This window comes from Leucoraja erinacea, chromosome 13 (genome assembly GCF_028641065.1).
Source record: "Leucoraja erinacea ecotype New England chromosome 13, Leri_hhj_1, whole genome shotgun sequence".
Taxonomy (NCBI): Eukaryota; Metazoa; Chordata; class Chondrichthyes; order Rajiformes; family Rajidae; genus Leucoraja; species Leucoraja erinaceus.
In genome coordinates this window covers 43,677,754-43,699,188 of record NC_073389.1, presented here as the reverse complement: position 1 = coordinate 43,699,188, position 21,435 = coordinate 43,677,754, and the positions used below count along the sequence as shown (strand labels likewise).

The following is a 21,435-nucleotide window of genomic DNA, read 5'->3' as shown; positions in this document are numbered from 1 at the left end:
CATCCACAATCAGTACCCATTCCTGCCTTCTCCCCATATCCCTTGACTCCGCTATCTTTAAGAGCTCTATTTAAATCTCTCTCTTGAAAGCATCCAGAGAACCGGCCTCCACCGCCTTCTGAGGCAGAGAATTCCACAGACTCACAACTCTCTGTGAAAAAGTATCTCCTCATCTCCGTTCCAAATGGTCCAAACCTTATTCTTAAAACTGTGACCGCTGGTTCTGGACTCCCCCAACATTGGGAACATGTTTCCTGCCTCGCGCATGCCCAAACCCTTAATAATCCTATATGTTTCAATAAGATCCCCTCTCATCCTTCTAAATTCCATAGTATACAAGCCCAGCCGCTCCATTCTATCAACATATGACTGTCCCACAATCCCGGGATAGATTGTGTATACATTTAAATAGCTCCACTTGCATGCCTTTTTTGGCTTGACAATCGGATTGAATTAGTGTGGGTAGAGATATTTATTTAACTCGATATGCATGCTTTTATATTTTTATGATTGGGTATTAGAAGCTACTCATCATGATTACAATGGCTCAAAAATTGAATAACACCCGTGAGCAATGAACTGATCGTACATGATTGCCAATTTATGGAACAGTCATATCATTCCAAGAGATGAAACTGGAACCAGTTATGGGGAAATTCCACACTCACCATTTCTAATTAATGATATACAGGTTCCCTAAAAATTAGGCCATGAACAACTTGACTGGGTATGGAGGCCACTGATTTTCAACTTGTCACATGCTTATTGGATTCCAGATTTCCCACTCGTAAGGCTGGAGAATGGGTCAAATTTGTTTTTTAAAAAGTGAAACAATCCCAGCGAGTTATGGTATCACACTTGTTTTCTGTTCCTGTTGTTGAAGTGAATAAGTTGAGCGTAAGCAGGGAAAATTTAGAAAATTCCCCTTCCCATTCACCTCTGGATTATAAGGTCATATTCACCTCACAGATCTGAACATATAATCAAGATGACCACCTCTACTGTATGGAGACAACATCTCTCTCTCTCTCTCTCTCTCTTTATTAGTTATATCCCAAAGTTTCCCTTTCTTTAGTCGACGTAAATGATCCTATAGTGGTATTTAGAGCGCAAGGGAATTTAGCTAAGTTTTCCTTAACCTGTATCTTTGCAATATTTGATCAGGCAGTTTTTTGTGGGATCCTTATCTATTGGCACTGAATGCCAAGAATTCTTATGTCTACACTTTCAAAGAACTTCAATCCTGTACTACATTTTCGGATTGCGTGGGTGCAGTTCCTTGTGTCCATAAACTTGGGTTCTGTCCAATTCACCTGTACCTCATATACTTTCTGTATGGAGCTGATGCGCTACATTGTTGAGAACTATATTCAGCACTCTGGATCTTGCGCTTTGCTATATCTGTGGTACTCGAGTTGGACGTGATTGTATAATATTATTTGATCCAATTAGTTGGCATGCAAAACAAAGCTTTCACTGTACCTCAGTGCACGTGACAATAATAAACCTAACGTGCTTCTGGGCATTAGCGAATAAAGAAACATAAAATAGAAGGGTGGATAGTTGGGGTGTAGCGAGTATTATTTGGTCGGCATGAATACGTGGGGCCGAAGGGCTTGTTACCAGACTGATTCCTGGGATGTCAGGACTTTCATATGAGGAAAGACTGGATAGACTCGGCTTGTACTCACTAGATTTTAGGAGATTGAGGGGCGATCTTATAGAAAGTTACAAAATTCTTAAGGGGTTGGACAGGCTAGATGCAGGAAGATTGTTCCCGATGTTGGGGAAGTCCAGGACAAGGGGTCACAGCTTAAGGATAGAGGGGAAATCCTTTAGGACCGAGATGAGAAAAACATTTTTCACACAGAGAGTGGTGAATCTCTGGAATTCTCTGCCACAGAAGGTAGTTGAGGCCAGTCCATTGGCTATATTTAAGAGGGAGTTAGATGTGGCCCTTGTGGCTAAAGGGATCAGGGGGTATGGAGAGAAGGCAGGTACAGGATACCGAGTTGGATGATCAGCCATGATCATGTTGAATGGCGGTGCAGGCTCAAAGGGCCGAATGGCCTACTTCTGCACCTATGTTTCTATGTTTTAGGTGCTGTATGGCTCTTATAGCTTACAATAAATATATATGTAAATGTAGAATGACTCTTACAGCATGGTTACTGGATGACAGCTGTACTGGGTTCTGAACAGGAATCACCTTTTCATTAAATTTTATTTCCCCTTTTAATTTTGTTCACAGTCCCTGAATTCCCCCATTAAAATCACGCAACTAATTTTGAGAAGAAAGACATTAATTGACTGCGATGAAATTGCTTTTGTCTTATTTCCAGTTTGTAGCTTTGTTAAAGGGGCAGTTAGAAGTACACTCAATGGTTTTTCAACCATGGTGAACTTGATATGAGATTGTGCATGTGATAGCACATGGGGAGTGTGGAAACCATGCTGACATAAACAAGTGTCCTATGAAAAATATCATCATGATCACGGGTAGACACAAAATGCTGGAGTAACTCAGCAGGACAGGCAGCATCTCTGGAGTTTCGGGTCGAGACCCTTCTTCACTCATGATCACATTTGGAGATGCTCACTGCGGCACTGGCTGTGCCATGACAAATTGCTGACAAAAATGTCAAAACAAAAATCTAAATGCTATCTTATTTTGCTATGGACACTTAAACTCCAATAACCTGGCACATTGAGGAACTTTGGTGGTGCCAGATGGGCAGATTTCCCCATATGTTGTTGTTATTGCTTTAAGCCAACTTTTAATTTGCCTTTTACAAAAAAACGTTGCACAATGAACTGAGAAAGTTGGAAAGAAGTGTGGGAATGGGAACCATGGTGAGTTGGAAGGAAATGCAGCAAACTTCACTTCTTTTGCAAGCAATTTAAATGCCACACACAAGACATAATATCTTGACTAGAATTCCAAATCCAATTTCCAATTATCTATGTTGCTCCTGAAACCAATTCCTTCAACCAGCTCACCATCCGATTAAGTAATTAATCTTAAACAACACGGCAAACCATGAAAGGGCCTGAACATGGGAAAACACTTCAGAAAGAGTAAGAGCTTTATAAAAAAAAACACGTGAAACACAGTGCAACAACATGAAAGGGAAAAACAATAAATATACAGGAAGGAGAAGGCAGAGAAAAGTAAATTAAACTATGGTTCTTTTTCATGTCCCTTAACATATCCTAACAAATTTTACAATCACATTTTAGAAAGTGATTAGTTGGCTAACTTATTGATAACCATGACTTATGCTGATTCTTTAGCATTGTCAAGATTACCTCACCCCAAAGACACAAAGACCCAATAGAGAGATGCCAAGAGCAGGTGAACTTATCAAGGACAGAGAGGCAGTCAGCACCCACAGCAAGGAATATTTCAATTAACTCCTCAACAGTGACTGTGCCCTTGATGAGAATGCTATGCCTTTATTCCACATGTCAACGAGGAACAACAAGGCCTCCAGAGCAGACTGCATTTCTATTGACAGATCTGATTGCAGTAACCAGAAAGGAGACTCTGTGCTCAGGTTTCCTCAGCCATCTCTAATGGGTCAAACAAGCTGTTCCAAATCACTGTGGTGATTCCAAAACCACAGAGAGGATACTAAGGAAGTTTAGCGGGATTTACGAGAGGTCTGAGATTTTAATTATGAAGAGATTTGAAAAGTTAGGACCATAATTCATGAAGATAGACACAACATGTTGGAGTAACTCAGTGGGAATGCCGTTTCGGGTTGAGACCCTTCTTCTGACACGACCCGAAATGTCACCCATTCCTTCTATCCAGAGATGTTGCCTGTCCCACTGAGTTACTCCAGCATTTTGTGTCTATATTCGGTGTAAACCAGCATCAGCTGTTCCTTCCTACACCATAATTCAAATATGATCAAGGAACAAGCTCATGAAATGTTTTCAAGGATGGTAGAGTACATAAAAATCCCCCAGTGAATAGCACAATAAATTAAATAATTGTTTTTCCAGGTTCTGCCAACAAATTTGCAAAGCTCTAAGGCTTTGTATTATTCACAATTATCTGAATGAGAGATGGGAAATTGAGTTAGTGTTGGCTGTATTTACGTTGCTTTGTCTGAAATGGTGGGAGAAGACAATTCTATAAATAATTTTCATGGGGAAATCAGAAAAGTTATTTGAAGATGAAGATTTGGCACGGGATCAAAGCACATCTGCCCTTTTAAAGAAAGAAGTAGAAACAAAGAACTGCAAATGCTGGTTTACACAAAAGGACACAGTGCTGGAGTAATTCAGCAGGTCAAGCAGCATCTCTGGAGAAATTGATGAGGTGACATTTCGGGTCGGGACCTCTCTTCAGACTCGTGAATGTCTTCAAAGTAGACGCAGCAGAATCTGAAGAAGGGTCCTGACCCAAAATGTCACCTATCCACGTCCTCCGGAGATGCTGTTTGACCCACTGCGTTACTCCAGCACTGTGTCCTTTAGTTCTTTCAATGATTCAGTATGTGCTCAAGGTAAAATAACCTCCTACTGAATTTGAATGGGATAGGCTCCAAGACCATTTGCTCTGAAAAGTAGGCAGGTATGGTTTATATGCTGAATGTCGAGCTACATTGGAAAGTTTATCGTGCCCTGCAGCAGAACTAGCTCACCAAGCCGGAATTTTATCACACTTTCTGGCTAAAACTCACTCTGCAGATAGCCTCCATTTTACTTGTATAGCTTTTCTATTGTCAACACCAATACTCATTTACTCATGACCCAACTCTCCATACACAGAAACAAAACTTAATCTCTCCATCTTTAATTCACACAGAATTGAAAACAAAAGCAGTCTCTGGAAGACAACTTCTGCATAAACTGGTTCCCACATTTCAATCAGCAAAATTTATTTAAAAAACCCAAGTTTACAAAATTTTTTTTAAAAATTTGCAGAACAAAGGTTCCACTTATTTCTCAGAAAGGGTAAAGAGTAAGAATAATTTTCCTTTGATGGGGGTGAGTAAAACAGATGGCTCAGTGGTAGAGCTCTAAAGCACCAGAGACCCAGGTTCGATAGTCTATGGGTGCTGTCCGTGCAGAGTTTGTACGTTCTCACTATGATGACGTGAGTTTTCTGTCAGTGTCTGATGTCCTCCCACATTATAAAGACACGCAGGTTTACAGGTTAATTGACGACTGTAAATTGCCCCTGGTGTGCAGGAAGTGAAAGTGGGATAACCAATACATAGAACTAGTCTATGGTTAGCGTGGGCGTGGACTCGGTGGGCCGAAGAATCAGTTCGCACACTGTATCTGTTAACTAAAACACGTGGAACAGCTACCTGAGAAGGGTACGATGGCAGAGTGTCTCAATGCATTTAAGCACATTCATAGAAATATGCAGCAGAGAAAATGGCCCTTCTGCCTAACCCTCCCAAGAAACATCGAGACAAGCATTTGAATTCTGAGGTACAGATGGCCACGTCTCAAAAACGTATTAAACGTAAGAAACTTAAAGACTTATTGGCTATTTTACCATCACTATTTATTCTCCTTTCATAGAATGTTCTGCAATCAAAGATCCTTCATGGAATATTAACTAATCAACACTTTCTCCATGTAGATATATTAGTCATTAAGTAACATTTTGAATTTACATTTGTAATATAAATGTTAACCCAAATTAATGGCAATATTTTAAAAATGCATTAAGCTCTTGATTAGCACAAAGGTAAAAACCATAAATATCTCTTTATATTATAGTGAGGATTCCACAGGAGAATCCACAGGTTTAGTTAAGATATACAGTGCGGAAACAAGCCCTTCGGCCCACTTTCCAACCAGCGATCCCCGCACACTGGCACTATCACATACACAAGGGATAATTTACAATTATATCAAGCCAATTAACTGACAAAGCTGTAAATCTTTGGAATGTGAGAGGAAACCGGAGATCCCGGAGAAAACCCAAGCAGGTCACGGGGAGAATGTACAAACTCCGAATAGACAAGCACCCGTAGTCAGGATCGAGTTCTGTGTAATTTAGGAGATTCCTGTACACAAAGCCACGGTATTCCCCTAACACCAGAGTGACTCTGCAAATTTTTCCCTATAACTGACTACTTGCAATTTTTTAAATTACTAGCTAATAGGCAAAGATCTCTGTCATCTCATGGAAAAATACACAATCTGTTTAAATTCACAGGTTTTGACAGATTGGGTAGAAATTTGTCTTTGGCTTTTAATGTTAACAGGTACTACTGACAGCCCATTGTAGTACCTCTTGACATTAAGTTCCACAGACCATCTTGGGGCTGGAGTGGCTAGAGAGGAGAGGTTAGCTAAAGTGGCAAGAGGAGACAGTGCAGTCTAGGATTTGGTTGGACCGACCACAAAAACATTGCAAATGTTCAAGTTGGTGGAAGATGGTATCATTAGCCAGATATAGAACAATGGAAGGTGGGGATGGGAGGTATGACAAACACGTGCATGTGTTTTGTGTTTTGTGAGAAACTGCATTGTATGGTAATGTTTTAATAACTCACTTGTTTTTGTACAACTCTACAGGCTAAGTGGAATTAGGCTCAAGTGTGTTCTGAATCTTCTCTATCAAAGGTACTGCGGTAAGTTGTTCTAGTATGTAGTGCAACCTTATACGAAGTCCTTAGTAGTTCGTGCTGAGGTAGGGCTGTGGTTAGGGTTGTACAGTTGATGAGTTTGATGGTTTATGATAAAAAGGTTTTCTCAAACATGGAGGGAATGGTTTGGGGTCCTATGCAAAAGGATTTGAGTATAGGAGCAGGGAGGTTCTACTGCAGTCGTACAGGGTCTTGGTGAGACCACACCTGGAGTATTGCGTACAGTTTTGGTCTCCAAATCTGAGGAAATACATTCTTGCCATAGAGGGAGTACAGAGAAGGTTCACCAGACTGATTCCTGGGATGTCAGGACTTTCTTATGAAGAAAGACTGGATAGACTCGGCTTGTACTCGCTAGAATTTAGGAGATTGAGGGGGGATCTTATAGAAAGTTACAAAATTCTTAAGGGGTTGGACAGGCTAGATGCAGGAAGATTGTTCCCGATGTTGGGGAAGTTCAGGACAAGGAGTCACAGTTTAAGGATAAAGGGGAAATCCTTTAGGACCGAGATGAGAAAAACATTTTTCACACAGAGAGTGGTGAATCTCTGGAACTCTCTGCCACATAAGGTAGTTGAGGCCAGTTCATTGGCTATATTTAAGAGGGTTAGTAGATGTGGCCCTTGTGGTTAAAGGGATCAGGCAGGTATAGGATACCGAGTTGGATGATCAGCCATGATCATATTGAATGGCGGTGCAGGCTCGAAGGGCCGAATGGCCTACTCCTGCACCTATTTTCTATGTCTTCTTCCCAATAAGAGCAGGGCCAGTGCGGTGTGGGTCTAGCGCACTTCCTGGAGATTTCTTCACTAGTTGGGCGGTCCATACTAATGATGGACCAGGCAATGTCCACAACTTTCTGCAGCCTCTTTTTGTTCCTTGGCGTTCAAAATCACTGAACCAGGCAGTGATATAACCAGTCAGTATCCTTTCTACCATACACTGTAGAAGTTCAATAGAGTATTCGGTGTCATTCTGCATCTCCTCAAACGTCTGAGGAAGAAGAGACACTGGTGTGCTTTTTTTGTAATTACATCAACATGCAAGACCCAGGATAGATCAAGGATATTCATGCCCAGGAACTTGAAGCCCTGTTGTATATTTAGCAATACTACCACAAACCATGTATTTGACTTTAGTTTAATTTAGAGATACAACGCGGAAACAGGCCCTTCGGCCCACCGAGTTCACGCCGACCAGCGATCCCCGCACATTAACACTATCTTACACACACTAGGGACAATTTACACATACACTAAGCATATTAACCTACAAACCTGTATGTCTTTGGAGGGTGGGAGGAAATCGAAGATCTCGGAGAAAACCCATGCGGTCACGGGGGGAACGTACAAACCCGTAGTCGGGATCTCCACATCCACTCCACTCTATCCTGGCCTTTCACTAGTTCCTTGACTGAACAATTTTCAATGAAAAGGGTCATCGATAGGCTGAAGAAAATTTGACCAGTGTTCAGGTGAGGAATTAAGGAATGGATCTTGCCTACAATTTTCAGTTACTATCACGACTCAAGTCCTCGCTGACTACATTACATGAGTAAATCCCACATCCACTTCCACCAGTTCTTACACAGAGACAAATGTCTTCTGCCTGGAACTCCTTAACATGTTTATATTGTCATACTATGATAGAAGAACTAACTGTCCACTTCTACATTTGCAAAGCCACCAAAGTCATTACCACTGATTCGGGACCAAATGTCGCCAGCGGTACCTTACAATTGTTTACCAGAGAAAATAATTTGGCTGACAAAAAGTAAAATAATTTCTCCATTCTAAATACTTTTTAAATGCTTTCCTCATAATTGGTACCCACTCCTTGTGAGAGGGCAAGAGAAAGGAAAGGGGTGGTCTTGTCCATCGTTTATCACAAGGCTTATTAGTCACCTGCACTATAACTTGCTTCAACTTATACATTGGTGTCATAATGAACAAAGAGAGCTCCAGTTGTTAAGTGTTTATCCTTTCATCATAGTTGCTTCATATCTGGTGGGTGTCCTTAATCATCAAGCATATATTGGTGTTGTAATATCCGGTTTCATGTGGCACTGCATCATTCTCTGGAATGCCTTTAACTCTACTATGATTTGTGGCATTTGGTACATTTTCCTTCACTTTTTGCAGGTCATGGACATCAACTTGAAAACCAAAGGTAGAGAACTTCTCAGAATAAATGCACTCAGTTGCTTTGACAATAGACAATAGGTGCAGGAGTAGGCCATTTGGCCCTTCGAGCCAGCACCGCCATTCAATGTGATCATGGCTGATCATCCCCAATCAGTACCCCGTTCCTGCCTTTTCCCCATATCCCCCGACTCCGCTATTTTGAAGAGCCCTATCTAGCTCTCTCTTGAAAGTATCCAGAGAACCTGCCTCCTGAGGCAGAGATTTGCTTCAAATTCATGCTGTACTCACACAATCTCTTGAACATTTTCTACAAAATCAGATTTTCTGTGCTCTTCATCTATAAATCGTCTTGATTACACAACAATCATCCATACCACTAAAAATGTTTATTCATGATGGCCTGGGACACTTGAAATGTAGACTGCACCAACTGTTTGTAGGCCATCAGTAAAGTTGTAACTTTGAACTTTCAGAACTAGTTCATGTTGTCCTAGCTGGTCCTTTCTCAATTAAAAATTGGCCTTTTTCAGAGTTCGTAAAATGACTGTTAGATGTATGTTGTGTTACACTGTGAATTCCAGAAGACCTTTAGCTCAAAAGGAGCCACCGGTGCACCAAACATTTTTTCTAAAGTAAATGTCTTTACGCATTACTGAATATTGTGTGTTAACACATGTCAATACATTGGTTATTAATCAACACCATTACCCAATAACGTGTCTGTTATGGTGCAGATACTGGACAATTTCTGCTCCTTATTGCTCGAGTGGATTTTCAAACTACGAAATCTCCCATGACAATGTTTGTTCAATTTGCAACCAAGATTGTATTTGTTGCTTGCCTTAATCTGCAGGCTGTCAATCAGCTACACTCCTTTTGATAAATGAAATTCTAGCTTTCAACAACAGTGAGATGAGTTGTGGCATTGCATCAGTAGCAACTGGTGGAAGAGTTCTTGCAAGGAGGCGTCATAGATTGCTTCATAGACTTGGGATTTCTGTCTGTGGATTGCAGTTAAACAAGTTGCTTGCGGTGGTTAAAATTCTCATGCACTCGTGGATAAATAGGGCCATAGACAATAGGTGCAGGAGTAGGCCATTCAGCCATTCAATGTGATCAAGGCTGATCATCCACAAACAGTACCCCGTTCCTGCCTTCTCCCCATACCCCTTGATTCCGCTAGCCTTAAGAGCTCTAACTCTCTTTTGAATGCAACCAGTGAATCGGCCTCCACTGCCTTCTGCAAAAATTCACAACTCTGTGTGAAAAAGTTTTTCCTTATCTCAATTCTAATTGGCCTACTCCTTATTCATAAATGGTGGCCCCTGGTTCTCTGGGCTCCCCAACATCAGAAACATGTTTCCTAAACTGAATAAGATCTTTCCAAATGTATCTCCTATTTGTGATAAATGTCTCATTCAGGAAGCAACTATAACCCATTCCTTTGCCTCTTGTATAAAGTCACATAATTTCTGGAGACTAATTTTTGATATTTTAAGGTACAGTGACATTCGATTTACCATACAGCCATACTAAAAAAAAAGCAACAAAACGCACAACTACATAAAAGTTAACATAAACATCCACCACAGTAGATTCTCCACACTCCTCACTATGATGGAAGGCCATAAAATACTATGTTATCCCACTTTCTCATCTGATCCCTACATACTAGGGCAATTTACAGAGGCCCATTAATGTACAAGCCCACACATCTTTAGAAAGTGGGGGAAAACCAGAGCACCCGGAGGAAACCCACACGGTCACAGAGAAAACATGCAAACTCCACACAGACAGCACATAAGGTCAGGAGCACACCAAGTCTCTGGTGCTGTGAGGCAACGGCTCTACCAGCCGTGCCACTGTGCCGCCCGTCGTATGTAACAGGTTGGACATGAGCATGCTGTCCTACTGTATTCAACAATGTCATGTTTTGTCCCAGTGAAATCAGCACCAATACTCCTTGTCACCAGGGCTTGTCGTGCAATGCATTAAACTTAGAAGCCATTGGAGTGAAATAGTGCAACAGATAGAGAAAAACAATGAGCTCTATAACAAACCAACCAATCACTCCACTAAGTAAGGGTCAGTGCCCATCAACAATCCTGAATTTTAACTACCATCCTCAATGCCAATCTGTAGAGTTTTCAAAGGCACTGAGGCAAGGCAAACACTTAACCTATTTAAAAGTTGAGACTACCTCTTCTTAATGTTGCAAAGCAAGCACCATACATTACTACATAGTGTGAATATATGCAAATGTACAGACAGATAAGACCTAGTCTACATGATAAACCACAAACCTCGATAAACATATACACATAAATTTAAAATGTCAATTCTGAAATCCACATACCAGGACTAACATGGCAACAGTGTCTTTGTGATAGGAAGCAAAGTGTAATGGTTGAGGGTTATTTATTGATTGGCATTCTATGACCAATGATATATTGCATGGAAAGATGCTGGGAACCGCGATGTTTATTATTTATAGTAAATGATCTGGGTGCAAATCTAGGAGGCAGGATTAGTAATTTTAAGATCACACAAAGATTACTGATAATGAGGAAGGTAGATTTTGACTATTGATCAGTTAGTAATATGGCAGAATTGTGGCAAAGTCATAGAGCATACAACATGGAAACAGGCCCTTTGGCCTAATTTTCCCATCCTGTCCAAGATGCCCATGTACTATAGTTCCACCTGTATGCCTAGGCCCATATTCCTCAAAACCTTTCCTATCCATGTACCTGTCCAAATATATTTTAAATGGTGTTATAGTACCTGTCACAACTACCTCCTCTAGTAGTTTGTTCCATATACCCACCACCACACAGGTTGAATATAAATCTGAATAATGTGAAGAGATACATTTTAGAAGAAATAGTGAGACTAGAGTGTCTACAATGCATGGTATTAGCGCAAGATGGAGTGTTGAACAGAGAGAATCTAGTCCAAGGATCCTTCATGGCATTAGAGAGAGATAACGTATATGAATAAGGAGGTTGTGGTACAGTTTTATAAAACATTGACCAGGCTGGAGTACTGCACCACATTACACGCAAAAACAGAAAAAGTCAGAAAAACTCAGTGGGTCAGGCGTTTCTGTAGAAAGAGGAACAGTTAATGTTTCAGGTTCAAGACCATGAAAAATAAATAAGAAAGGGAGAAAATAAATTTGTTTTCAGTTGCTGAGAAGGTCTGGGTAGAACAAAGACAGTATCTCTGACAGATTGAGATGAAATGGGAAGGATCCCATTGCACTGGAGGTAGTGCAGAGAAGATTCAACACGACGCTGCCTGGAATGCACTGCTTCAGATTCGAGTAGTTGAAAGGATAATCTGCATTTGTTTCTGTGGAGCAGTAAAACTGAGGAGAACCTGGCTGAGGCAAATAAAATTATAGGGGGACATACAGAAGATACTGAGAAACTTTCCCCCTTAGTAGAGGTCATAGGTTTACATAAGGGTTTGAACTTTAGAGGGGATTTGAGGTTTATTTTTTATTTTTTAAAGTTTAGAGATACAGGAAACAGGCCCTTCGGCCTAACGAGTCCATGCCGACCAGTAATCCATGCACACTAACACTACTCTACACACACTAGGGACAATTTTGCATTTATACAGAGCCAATTAACGTACATCTTTGGAGTGTGGGAAGAAACTGAAGATCTCGGAGCAAACTCACGCAAGTCATGGGGAGAACGTACAAACTACGTACCGACAGCACCCACAGTCATGATCAAACCCGGGTCTCTGGCACTGTAAGGTAGTAGCTCTACTGCTATGCCACCAAGTTATTTTTCTATTACCCAGAATCTGTAACTCACTGCCTGAGGGGTTGGTAGAGGATTTAATAAATATTTAGATGAATAATTGAAACACCATACATAGCAGTCTAAGAGCAGAGTGCTGGGAAATGGGATTGTGATTCACATTGTTTATCATGTACAATGTAAGCTGAAGTGCCTATTTTTATACCAAATTATTTTATGACAAATTGGAAGTTCCAACATAATGACCAAAATATATATGTGCGAATTTACACATCATTAGACGTGCAAGTATCATCTTATCTTAAATTATTATTATTGTATTACTATTGTTTGTTTTGAGTATGTATGTATGTGTCTGTGTATATATGTATACACGTGTGTGTGTGTGTGTGTGTACTTGAGAGTATGTGTACACACTGAACATTTTTTTTCTCTCTCGTTTATAATATTGTTTACAGTGTACTACATTTACATATTCTGTTGTGCTGCAGCAAGTAAGAATTTCATTGTTCTATCTGGGACACATGACAATAAAACACTCTTAACTCTTGACCCTTTAGATTTTTCTGCAAATATGCACGTGCCTTAAAAATGTTTGTTTTGTGCGCTAACTGGCAGGTAAATGACTGAAACATAATGCTAAATTAACAATTGGCTTGAAAAATACATATGTGATGGGATATCTATTATCATTTTAATTAGCATGTTTATACTGCATTAAGATGTGTTACACACAACTTAGAATAATGAATATCAGATTAACAAGAAATGACTGTACTTAAATTTCTAAAAATCAAAGAATTTAAGTTCTGGGTGGCACAGTGGAGCAGCTGGTAGAGCTGCAGCCTCACAGTGCCAGAGACTCGGGTTTGATCCTAATCTTGTGTGCTGTCATTGTGCATTTTCTACGTTCTACCTGTGACTACATGGGTTACCTACGGGAGCTCTGGGTTCCCACCACATCCCAAAGACATGCAAGTTTGTAGGTTAATTGGCCTCTGTAAATTACCTCTAATGTGTATGAAGTGGATGAGAAAGTGGGATAACATAGAACTACATCGATTGTTGGCGTGGACTCGGAGGAATGAAAGATCTGTCTCTATGCTTTATCTCTAAACTACAAGTCTTATTTCACCTTTAACAACAGTTCAAAAGATTTTATGCCCTACAGTGGCTGTGAAAGATGCAGCCGTTGAATTCTTATGAAAATTATAAGGAAAAACAGGCAATTGCAAAGCACCCAAACAATTTAACAAATGAAGAATAAACTGAAACGAAAAATTGTGAACAAAGAAATACGACAATTTGCTGATGAACTGAAGTGTATAGCAGTAGTACACGGAGACATTGTTGGTCACCACCGCAGTGAAAGCAGTTCAAGGAATCATTCCACCCTCACCATCTCACACAAGCAAGGATGGACAATCAACAATGCTTTCCCTGCATCATATACTGAAAATAGTTTTTTTTAAATAAACTTAAATCCACTAGATTCAGAATTATTTTACTTTTAAGGCAGGGATAGATTCGTGATTAGTACGGGTGTCAAGGGTTATGGGGAGAAGGCAGGAGAATGGGGTTAAGAGGGAGAGATAGATCAGCCATGATTGAATGGCAGAGTAGACTTAATGGGCCGAATGGCCTAATTCTGCTCCTATCATTTATGACATGATTTTCCAGAATTTCTGATTTTAAGGCATACTTGGGAGGCTGGGAATGCGTAGAAATTATGACAATACTAGATCTAGATGTAGTATGCTGAAAAGCTCTAGATAGAGCATCACTCAGCACTAAACAATTTTACCCCGGACAATTTTTATTATAATTTTTTTATCAAGAAAATTAATCAAGCCAATTAACCTACAAACCTGTACATCCTTGGAGTGTGGGAGGAAACCGAAGATCTCGGAGAAAACACACGCAGATCACATACAAACTCCATACAGACTGCACCTGTAGTTGAGATCGAACCCGGGTCTCTGATGCTGCATTTTGCTGTAAGGCAGCAACTCTACCGCTGCGCCACCGTGACTGCACTCCATGACTGCCACCGAATACTGACCTGTAGTGTACCTCAAAACTAATGACAGCAAATCAGCAGCTCGACTTTATAGCCATATATTTTTCACTGATAGCTGATGACGTTGGCTGCACTACACCACTGTAAGCCCCAGCAACCATTTATAATTTGACTCACAGACAATAGCAATGATGTTTGTTGAATAATCATTTGTGGAAGATCCTAAGTTAAATACTGTCCTCTGCCAAAATTTAAAATATGTACTTTCAATAGTTTCTCAATCTTGCAAGGGAATGGTATGCCTATTTATTTTTCCTCTTCCTCTGGCTTTTAAATATTAAATCCAGTTACAATTTAGCATGCCTAAGAACTGTCTAACTGAGATAACTGTCTAACATGTCTCAGTGAAATAATTTTGGGTCTATGCAAAATTATTTCAAGACTATTTCAATTCAGCCAGCCAGTTAGAACCAATTATTGGAGTAACTCAGTGCAACAGGCAGCATCTCTGGAGAGAAGGAATGGGTGACATTTTAGGTCGAGGCCCTTTTTCCTCTCTCCAGCCAGCCAATTAATTAATTTTACTCTAATTTCCCTGGTACACTGGTAGATGTACATGTGAGCGAGACATCCTCTGTAGATATAGATATTAGTTAAATAATGCGGGAGCAGACTCAGAAGCTGAATGATAAACTACGATGTCAAGGCTGCTTAGAATTCATGTCTGAAAACGCATACAAATCGAGACCAAACTACAAATTTTTGAAATAGACTTTGTAGGTGCATAACTGAACCCATTTTAAAAAGTGGGTAATGAGATTGTATTTTTGGATGCATTTGGCAAAATGGACATAGGAGCCTCCTTGGCTGTTCTGATCTCATGACATCTAAGAATGAGGAAGTGTACATCATTACCAATGCTTAAAATGTGGATTGCAAGTATGTTGGACACCGCTCATCTTGAGGAAATGCGATTCCTCCTAATGGATAAATCAGACCAATTCATAACGAGTTGGTTTCCATTCGTCGTTTTTTTTTAATCATATGGTGCAACACAATTGTAAAAAATTAACTGTTTCAGGACTGGACGAGGGTTGGTCAAGATTATAAATAATGATCTCCTTTTCTTTTTTATTTTATTTTCTTTTCTCTATTTTCTCTCTCAACTTTCTTCATTTACTTGTTTTCTTTCTTCACACACTATATATTTCACATCTTTCTATCCTTTACTATCTAACTTCTTTTTCTTATTCTAATCTTTTTTCAATGTAACAAAAAAAAAAAAGTTGTACATAAAATGTATTATGAAAATATATATTAGGCACTTTGGTGCCATATGACTGTACTTACTTCTAATAAAATAAAAAAAATAAAAAGAATGAGGAAGTGACTGAAAAAGAATGGCTTTCAGACTTGCTTTTAAACTAGCAGATCATGCAAATTAGTTCCCACACAAGCCTTACTTGAACACTGTTTTATTGATCAGAACCATATTTAATCAACCAGAATTCAAATTTTCCACAAAGAATTGTCCTCACATTATTCCAAAGTTTAGCATGTAAAACACTGGTTGTGTAAGCATGCAACATGATGTTGTTCTATGCATCAAGAAGTAATTGCAGCATGAAAATGTCATTAAGCTTATGCTGTCTTTCTTTAAAACCAAGAAGTCAGCTCGCATCTAGACTCACACAACCAAGGTAAATGTGTACAATCACATCCATGCCATCACAATTTAATTATCTGACGTAAATCTTATTTTTCTGAACTCTACCCCCAAATAATAAAACAAATTTGCCTCAAAAGCTCCTTCTAATTTTGCATCATTCGTGCCTCGGGTCTTCCATTTGGAAGAAAATCCGATTTAGGCTCAGTCAAGGCATACCATGGAACCTTTCATTGCTTTCTCGAGGTATCCTTTGGAAGAAGTAGGCAAAAATAATTTTATAAAGGCTCTAAATCACTACCAACAGTGTATTTCTCCATCTTCCTCTCCACAGATTATGTCCACTAGACATGGTAAAACTGACATTTACTCTATTCTCTCAATTGTCTACAGATGCTGCTATCACAGATTGTCATATGTGGACACCTGCACTGCTGCTTATGCTCAGTGAGCTTGGCGAGCTGGGCAATTCTGCCCACAGCTAAATGTCAACAAATACATTCAAAAGGTCATCAACTAAAAATCACTTTAAACTAAAAATAATCTGTCTCTCACTTCACAGTTGTACATTTTAGTGGTCAAGAGACTTGCCCATATAAGACCTTTTTGAAAATTCAGATTGTTCCAATGAGGTTTTTTGCTGATGAATGAACAGGTTACATAGGGCATGTGGTAGCCAGTTTATGCAGAAATAATTATTTCAAATTGCAAATATGGTAATAACCAAATAATCTGCTGTTGAATGAAAGACAAACATTGCCCAAGAAATAAAGGATAAGAATCCCTGTTCTTTTTTTCAAAACCACACCATGAAATCATTCCCCACCTGAGAAAAACATAAAACAACTGTATTCTTTCAATATTGCAACAGAACAACACCACAGATCAAACCTTAGACGTGGAACTTAAATTCCCAAACTTGCGATTCAGCAGTGAGATTCTGCCACTTGGCCAAAAGTGAAACACAGCTTAATTTAAGTAGAATAAACATTTTGTATGACAAGCATCACAAAAGTTCCAAAAATAACATCAAAACTTATAACTAGAGGTATCTCATTATCTCTATAAAATAAAATAAAACATACATGCATCAGCATATCTTCATAATTTAAAAGTAAAAATTCCTTTGTTTTTCATGTTTGTCATGCCTCACAACTAACAAAATGCCAGTAACTAATTATACAAAGGATTCTTGCATGCTTGGAGAAATTACAACATGTAAATATCTCATATACACATCTGTGTAGTTATGTGTTATAAAAAAGCTTTAGTCAATATATCGCATTAATCATTTTTTCTGTAAACATGTAAATATTTTCAACACAGATGCGCTCAAGATAGGAAAGTCCTCGTTTGGAGCCCCGCTGATGACAATGGGGTCAAGATGACATTTGTGGTACCTCAGAGGGCCTGGGGTGAGATTTAAAGGGGCCAGAAGGGGATGAGTGGGTTACAAAGGGCATGAAATAGAAATAGTGAATCGGATAGACACAAAAAGCTGTATTAACTCTCAAGCGGTCAGGCAGCATATCTGGAGAGAAGGAATGGGTGGCGTTTAGGGTCGAGATCCTTCTTCAGACGCACATTCCTTCTCTCCAGAGATGCTGCCTCTCCAGCTTTTTGTGTCTATCTCTTTGGTTTAAACCAGCATCTACGGTACCTTCCTTCACAGAGGTCGTTTGAGAGGCACATCGGACCGAATTATTAAACATTAGGTGGGGGATAAAATAGAAAACAACTGGGAGAGAGGAGAGATGAGCCCTGCTCTTGGTTCCTCTGCCCCTGACAGTAGATGAAGCTCTGCCCGCTGCCGGCCTGACGGATGGGGAGCGGGGTAGACGCGGCTCGGGGGGTCGCGGGGTCGCTCCGCCGAAGGGGAGCCGAACCGCGCCACACCGACTGATCTGACCCGGCTTAGACTGGGCTCCATTTAAACGTACTCCGGTCCCTCACCGAACATGGTTACCGGACAAGGGGATGCGGTCCCGGCGACAACCGCCTCCCTCAAAGACCCTCGCCCCCCCCCATCATCCCCATCCACCCGAAAGACCAAACTGTGCTCACCGACGGCCCACAACAAGCCGAGCAAGAAGGAAACCCGGCGGCTGACGGCGTTCATGTTTTCGACTGCTGGTAAATGAGATCGACTTCCTCTTGTCTTCGGGCCAGACGGAGGGGCGGGCCGGGCCGGGCCGGGTGCCGGGGGCGTGGGCCGGGTGCCGGGGGCGTGGGCCGGGGGCCGGGGCCGGGTGCCGGGGGCGTGGGCCGAGGGAGCTTGAGCCGGGTCGGGTCGGGCCGGGCGGCGGGGTCGATAGGCGGGCCGGATCGGACCGGGTAGCTGAGGGGGGGCGCGACCGGCGTGGGTCGGGTGGAGGGGTCGGTGGGCCGGACCAGGCCTGTTTGGACCCGGGAGCTTGAGGCGAACGGGCCAGGTAGCTGAGGCGGGAGACCGGCGTGGGCCGGGTAGTGGGGTCGGTGGGCCGGACCTGGCCTGTTTAGACCGGGTGGCTTGAAGCGAACGGGCCGAAACAGGATAGTGCTCTCTCTCTGAGTCTCTCTGTCTCTCGCTCTCTCTCCTCCGCCTTTCCGAAAGTCACGCAGCTCCGCCGGGAATGAAGCCAAACCGCAAAGATTTGAACAAAGTTCCCCCGAAACTTCAGCTCTCAAAGCTGTGTTGTTTCGCACTAGATCCCACCCCCAAAAGAAAGTACACATATTCGATGATTAATTGTTAAAACTTGCAATACTATCATTACGATAAATCAAGAGAGTTTTATTGTCATGTGTCCCAGATAGGACAATGAAATTCTTACTTGTTGCAACAGAATATGTAAACATAATACAAAACGGAAGATAAAAGTTCAGTGTGTCTATAGGGGGGGGGGGTTCCACGTAAGGTAATTGGGTCAAAAAGCGTGACGCACGGAGCAGCTCAATCCTTCTGGAGGACATGGCAGCCTCCGGCATACACTGTTAACCCACGAAACGCATACTTTCTTACCGGTTAAAAAACACCAAAATGGTCAATGTATGCGCTGTAACTAATTGTGGAGGGTGACTGAGTGCTCTGAACCAAATGCTCTAGTATCTTTGCTCTGAATCCGAGTACCAAGGTGTAAGCGGCCGAAGGAGCGCATCCCTCAGGACAGCCCCTACTCTCCCCCCCAGGGCCTGCGCTGTCCGGCCACCCTACCCCTGTTTGCCGCACTGTCACGGGCTGTGGTGGAGTGGGGACCGGGCAGCGGACACATGGGGACGAAAACCCGACAACGTCCTCGTCAGCTGCAGCACAGTTGGGGACGGTCTGGTTCCTCCGCCCACCCCGAGTCACTGACTCAGGGTCGTGACCTCGACTGCCGTGCAACCTTCCTATAGACCATATATGCACAATAAATAAATAGATATAGTGCAATAATAATAGTAGACTGGTATTATTCAGAGCTTTTTTTCTTGTAGTGTTTAATAGCCTGATGGCTGTGGAGAAGAAGCTGTTCCTGAACCTAGATATTACAGATTTCAGGCTCCTGTACCTTCTTCCCGATTGCAACGGTGAAATGAGTGTGTGACCAAGATAGTGTCTTGGATGATGTTGGCAGCCTTTTTGAGGCAGCGACTGCGATAACTTCCTTCGATGGGGAGGTCAGAGCTGGTGATGGACTGGGCAGTGGTCACAACTTTCTGCTGTCTTTTCCGCTCCTGGATGGGCAAGTCGCCGAACCAGGTCACGATGCAGCCAGTCAGTATATTCTCTGCCGTGCACCTGTAGAAGTTCGAGAGAATCCTCCATACCGACTCTCCATAATCTTCTCAGGAAATAGAGTAGCTGATTTGCCTCTTTATAATTGCATCATTGTGCTGGGACCAGGAAAGATCTTTGGAAATATGCATGCCCAGGAATTTGAAGCTTTTGACCCTTTCCACCATCGTCCCATTGATATAAACAGGATTGTGGGTCCCTATCCTTCCCCTTCCAAAGTCCACAATCAGTTCCTTGGTTTTACTGGTGTTGAGTGCCAGGTTGTTGTGCTGGCACCATTTGGTCAACCGGTCGATCTCACTTCTATACTCTGACTCATCACCATCTGTGATTCGTCCCACAACAGTGGTATCATCGGCGAACTTGATGATGGAGTTCGCACTATGACCGGCTAGACAGTCACGAGCATAGAGTGAGTACAGCAGGGGGCTGAGCAGGCAGCCTTGAGGTGCTCCTGTGCTGATTTTTATTGAGGATGACATATTTCCACCAATACGGACAGATTATGATCTGTGGATGAGGAAGTCGAGGATCCAATTGCAGAGGAATTCACAGGGACCCAGATCCGTGAGCTGGGTAACCAGTTTGGAGGAGATTATGGTATTAAACGCTGAGCTGTAGTCTATGAACAACAACCTGACGTACGAGTTTTTGTTGTTCAAGTGGTCCAGAGCGGAGTGGAGAGCCAGTGAGATTGCATCCACCATTGACCTGTTGTGGCGGAAAGCGAACTGCAGTGGGTCGAGGTTCTTGTCGAGGTAGGAGTTGATATGCGCCATAATCAACCTCTCAAAACACTTCTTATAGAAACTTCCAAAATTCTTAAGGGGTTGGACAGGCTAGATGCAGGAAGATTGTTCCCGATGTTGGGGAAGTCCAGAACAAGGGGTCATAGTTTAAGGATAAGGGGGAAATCTTTTAGGACCGACATGAGAAAAACATTTTTCACACAGAGAGTGGTGAATCTCTGGAATTCTCTGCCACAGAAGGTAGTTGAGGCCAGTTCATTGGCTATATTTAAGAAGGAGTTAGATGTGGCCTTTGTGGCTAAAGGGATCAGGGGGTATGAAGAGAAGGCAGGTACAGGATACTGAGTTGGATGATCAGCCATGATCATATTGAATGGCAGTGCAGGCTCGAAGGGTGCAGCCTACTCCTGCACCTAATTTCTATGTTTCTATGTTTCATCACCAGACATTAATGCCACTGGTCGATAGTCGTTGAGGCACGTCACCTTGCTCTTCTTGGGCACAGGTATCATTGATGCCCTTTTAAAGCAGATGGGAACCTCAAACCTCAGAAGTGAGTGGTTGAAAAGGTCCACAAAAACTCCAGCCAGTTGGTCCACACAGGTCTTAAGAACGCGGCCGGGTGTACCATCAGGTCCAGGCGCTTTCCGAGGGTTCACCCCTCTGAAGGATCTTCTGACATCGGCCTCTATGACTGTGA

At 41.8% G+C, this 21,435-nt stretch overlaps 1 protein-coding gene across 2 annotated transcripts in view; it reads right to left on the bottom strand.

Moving 5' to 3' along the window:
• Positions 1 to 18,776, bottom strand: part of LOC129702968 (interleukin-10 receptor subunit beta-like) — a 44,485-nt gene extending 25,709 nt beyond the window's left edge. Inside the window, exon 1 of one of the 2 annotated variants that reach the window (XM_055645087.1) lies at positions 18,294 to 18,776. In XM_055645087.1, the coding sequence (XP_055501062.1) occupies positions 18,294 to 18,348 (55 nt within the window). In that variant the 5' untranslated portion in view covers positions 18,349 to 18,776. Of the gene's footprint in view, positions 1 to 7,900; positions 8,843 to 18,293 lie in introns of those variants that run through there. The other variant, XM_055645086.1, reaches the window with a different exon arrangement.
• Positions 18,777 to 21,435: the final 2,659 nt, after the last annotated feature.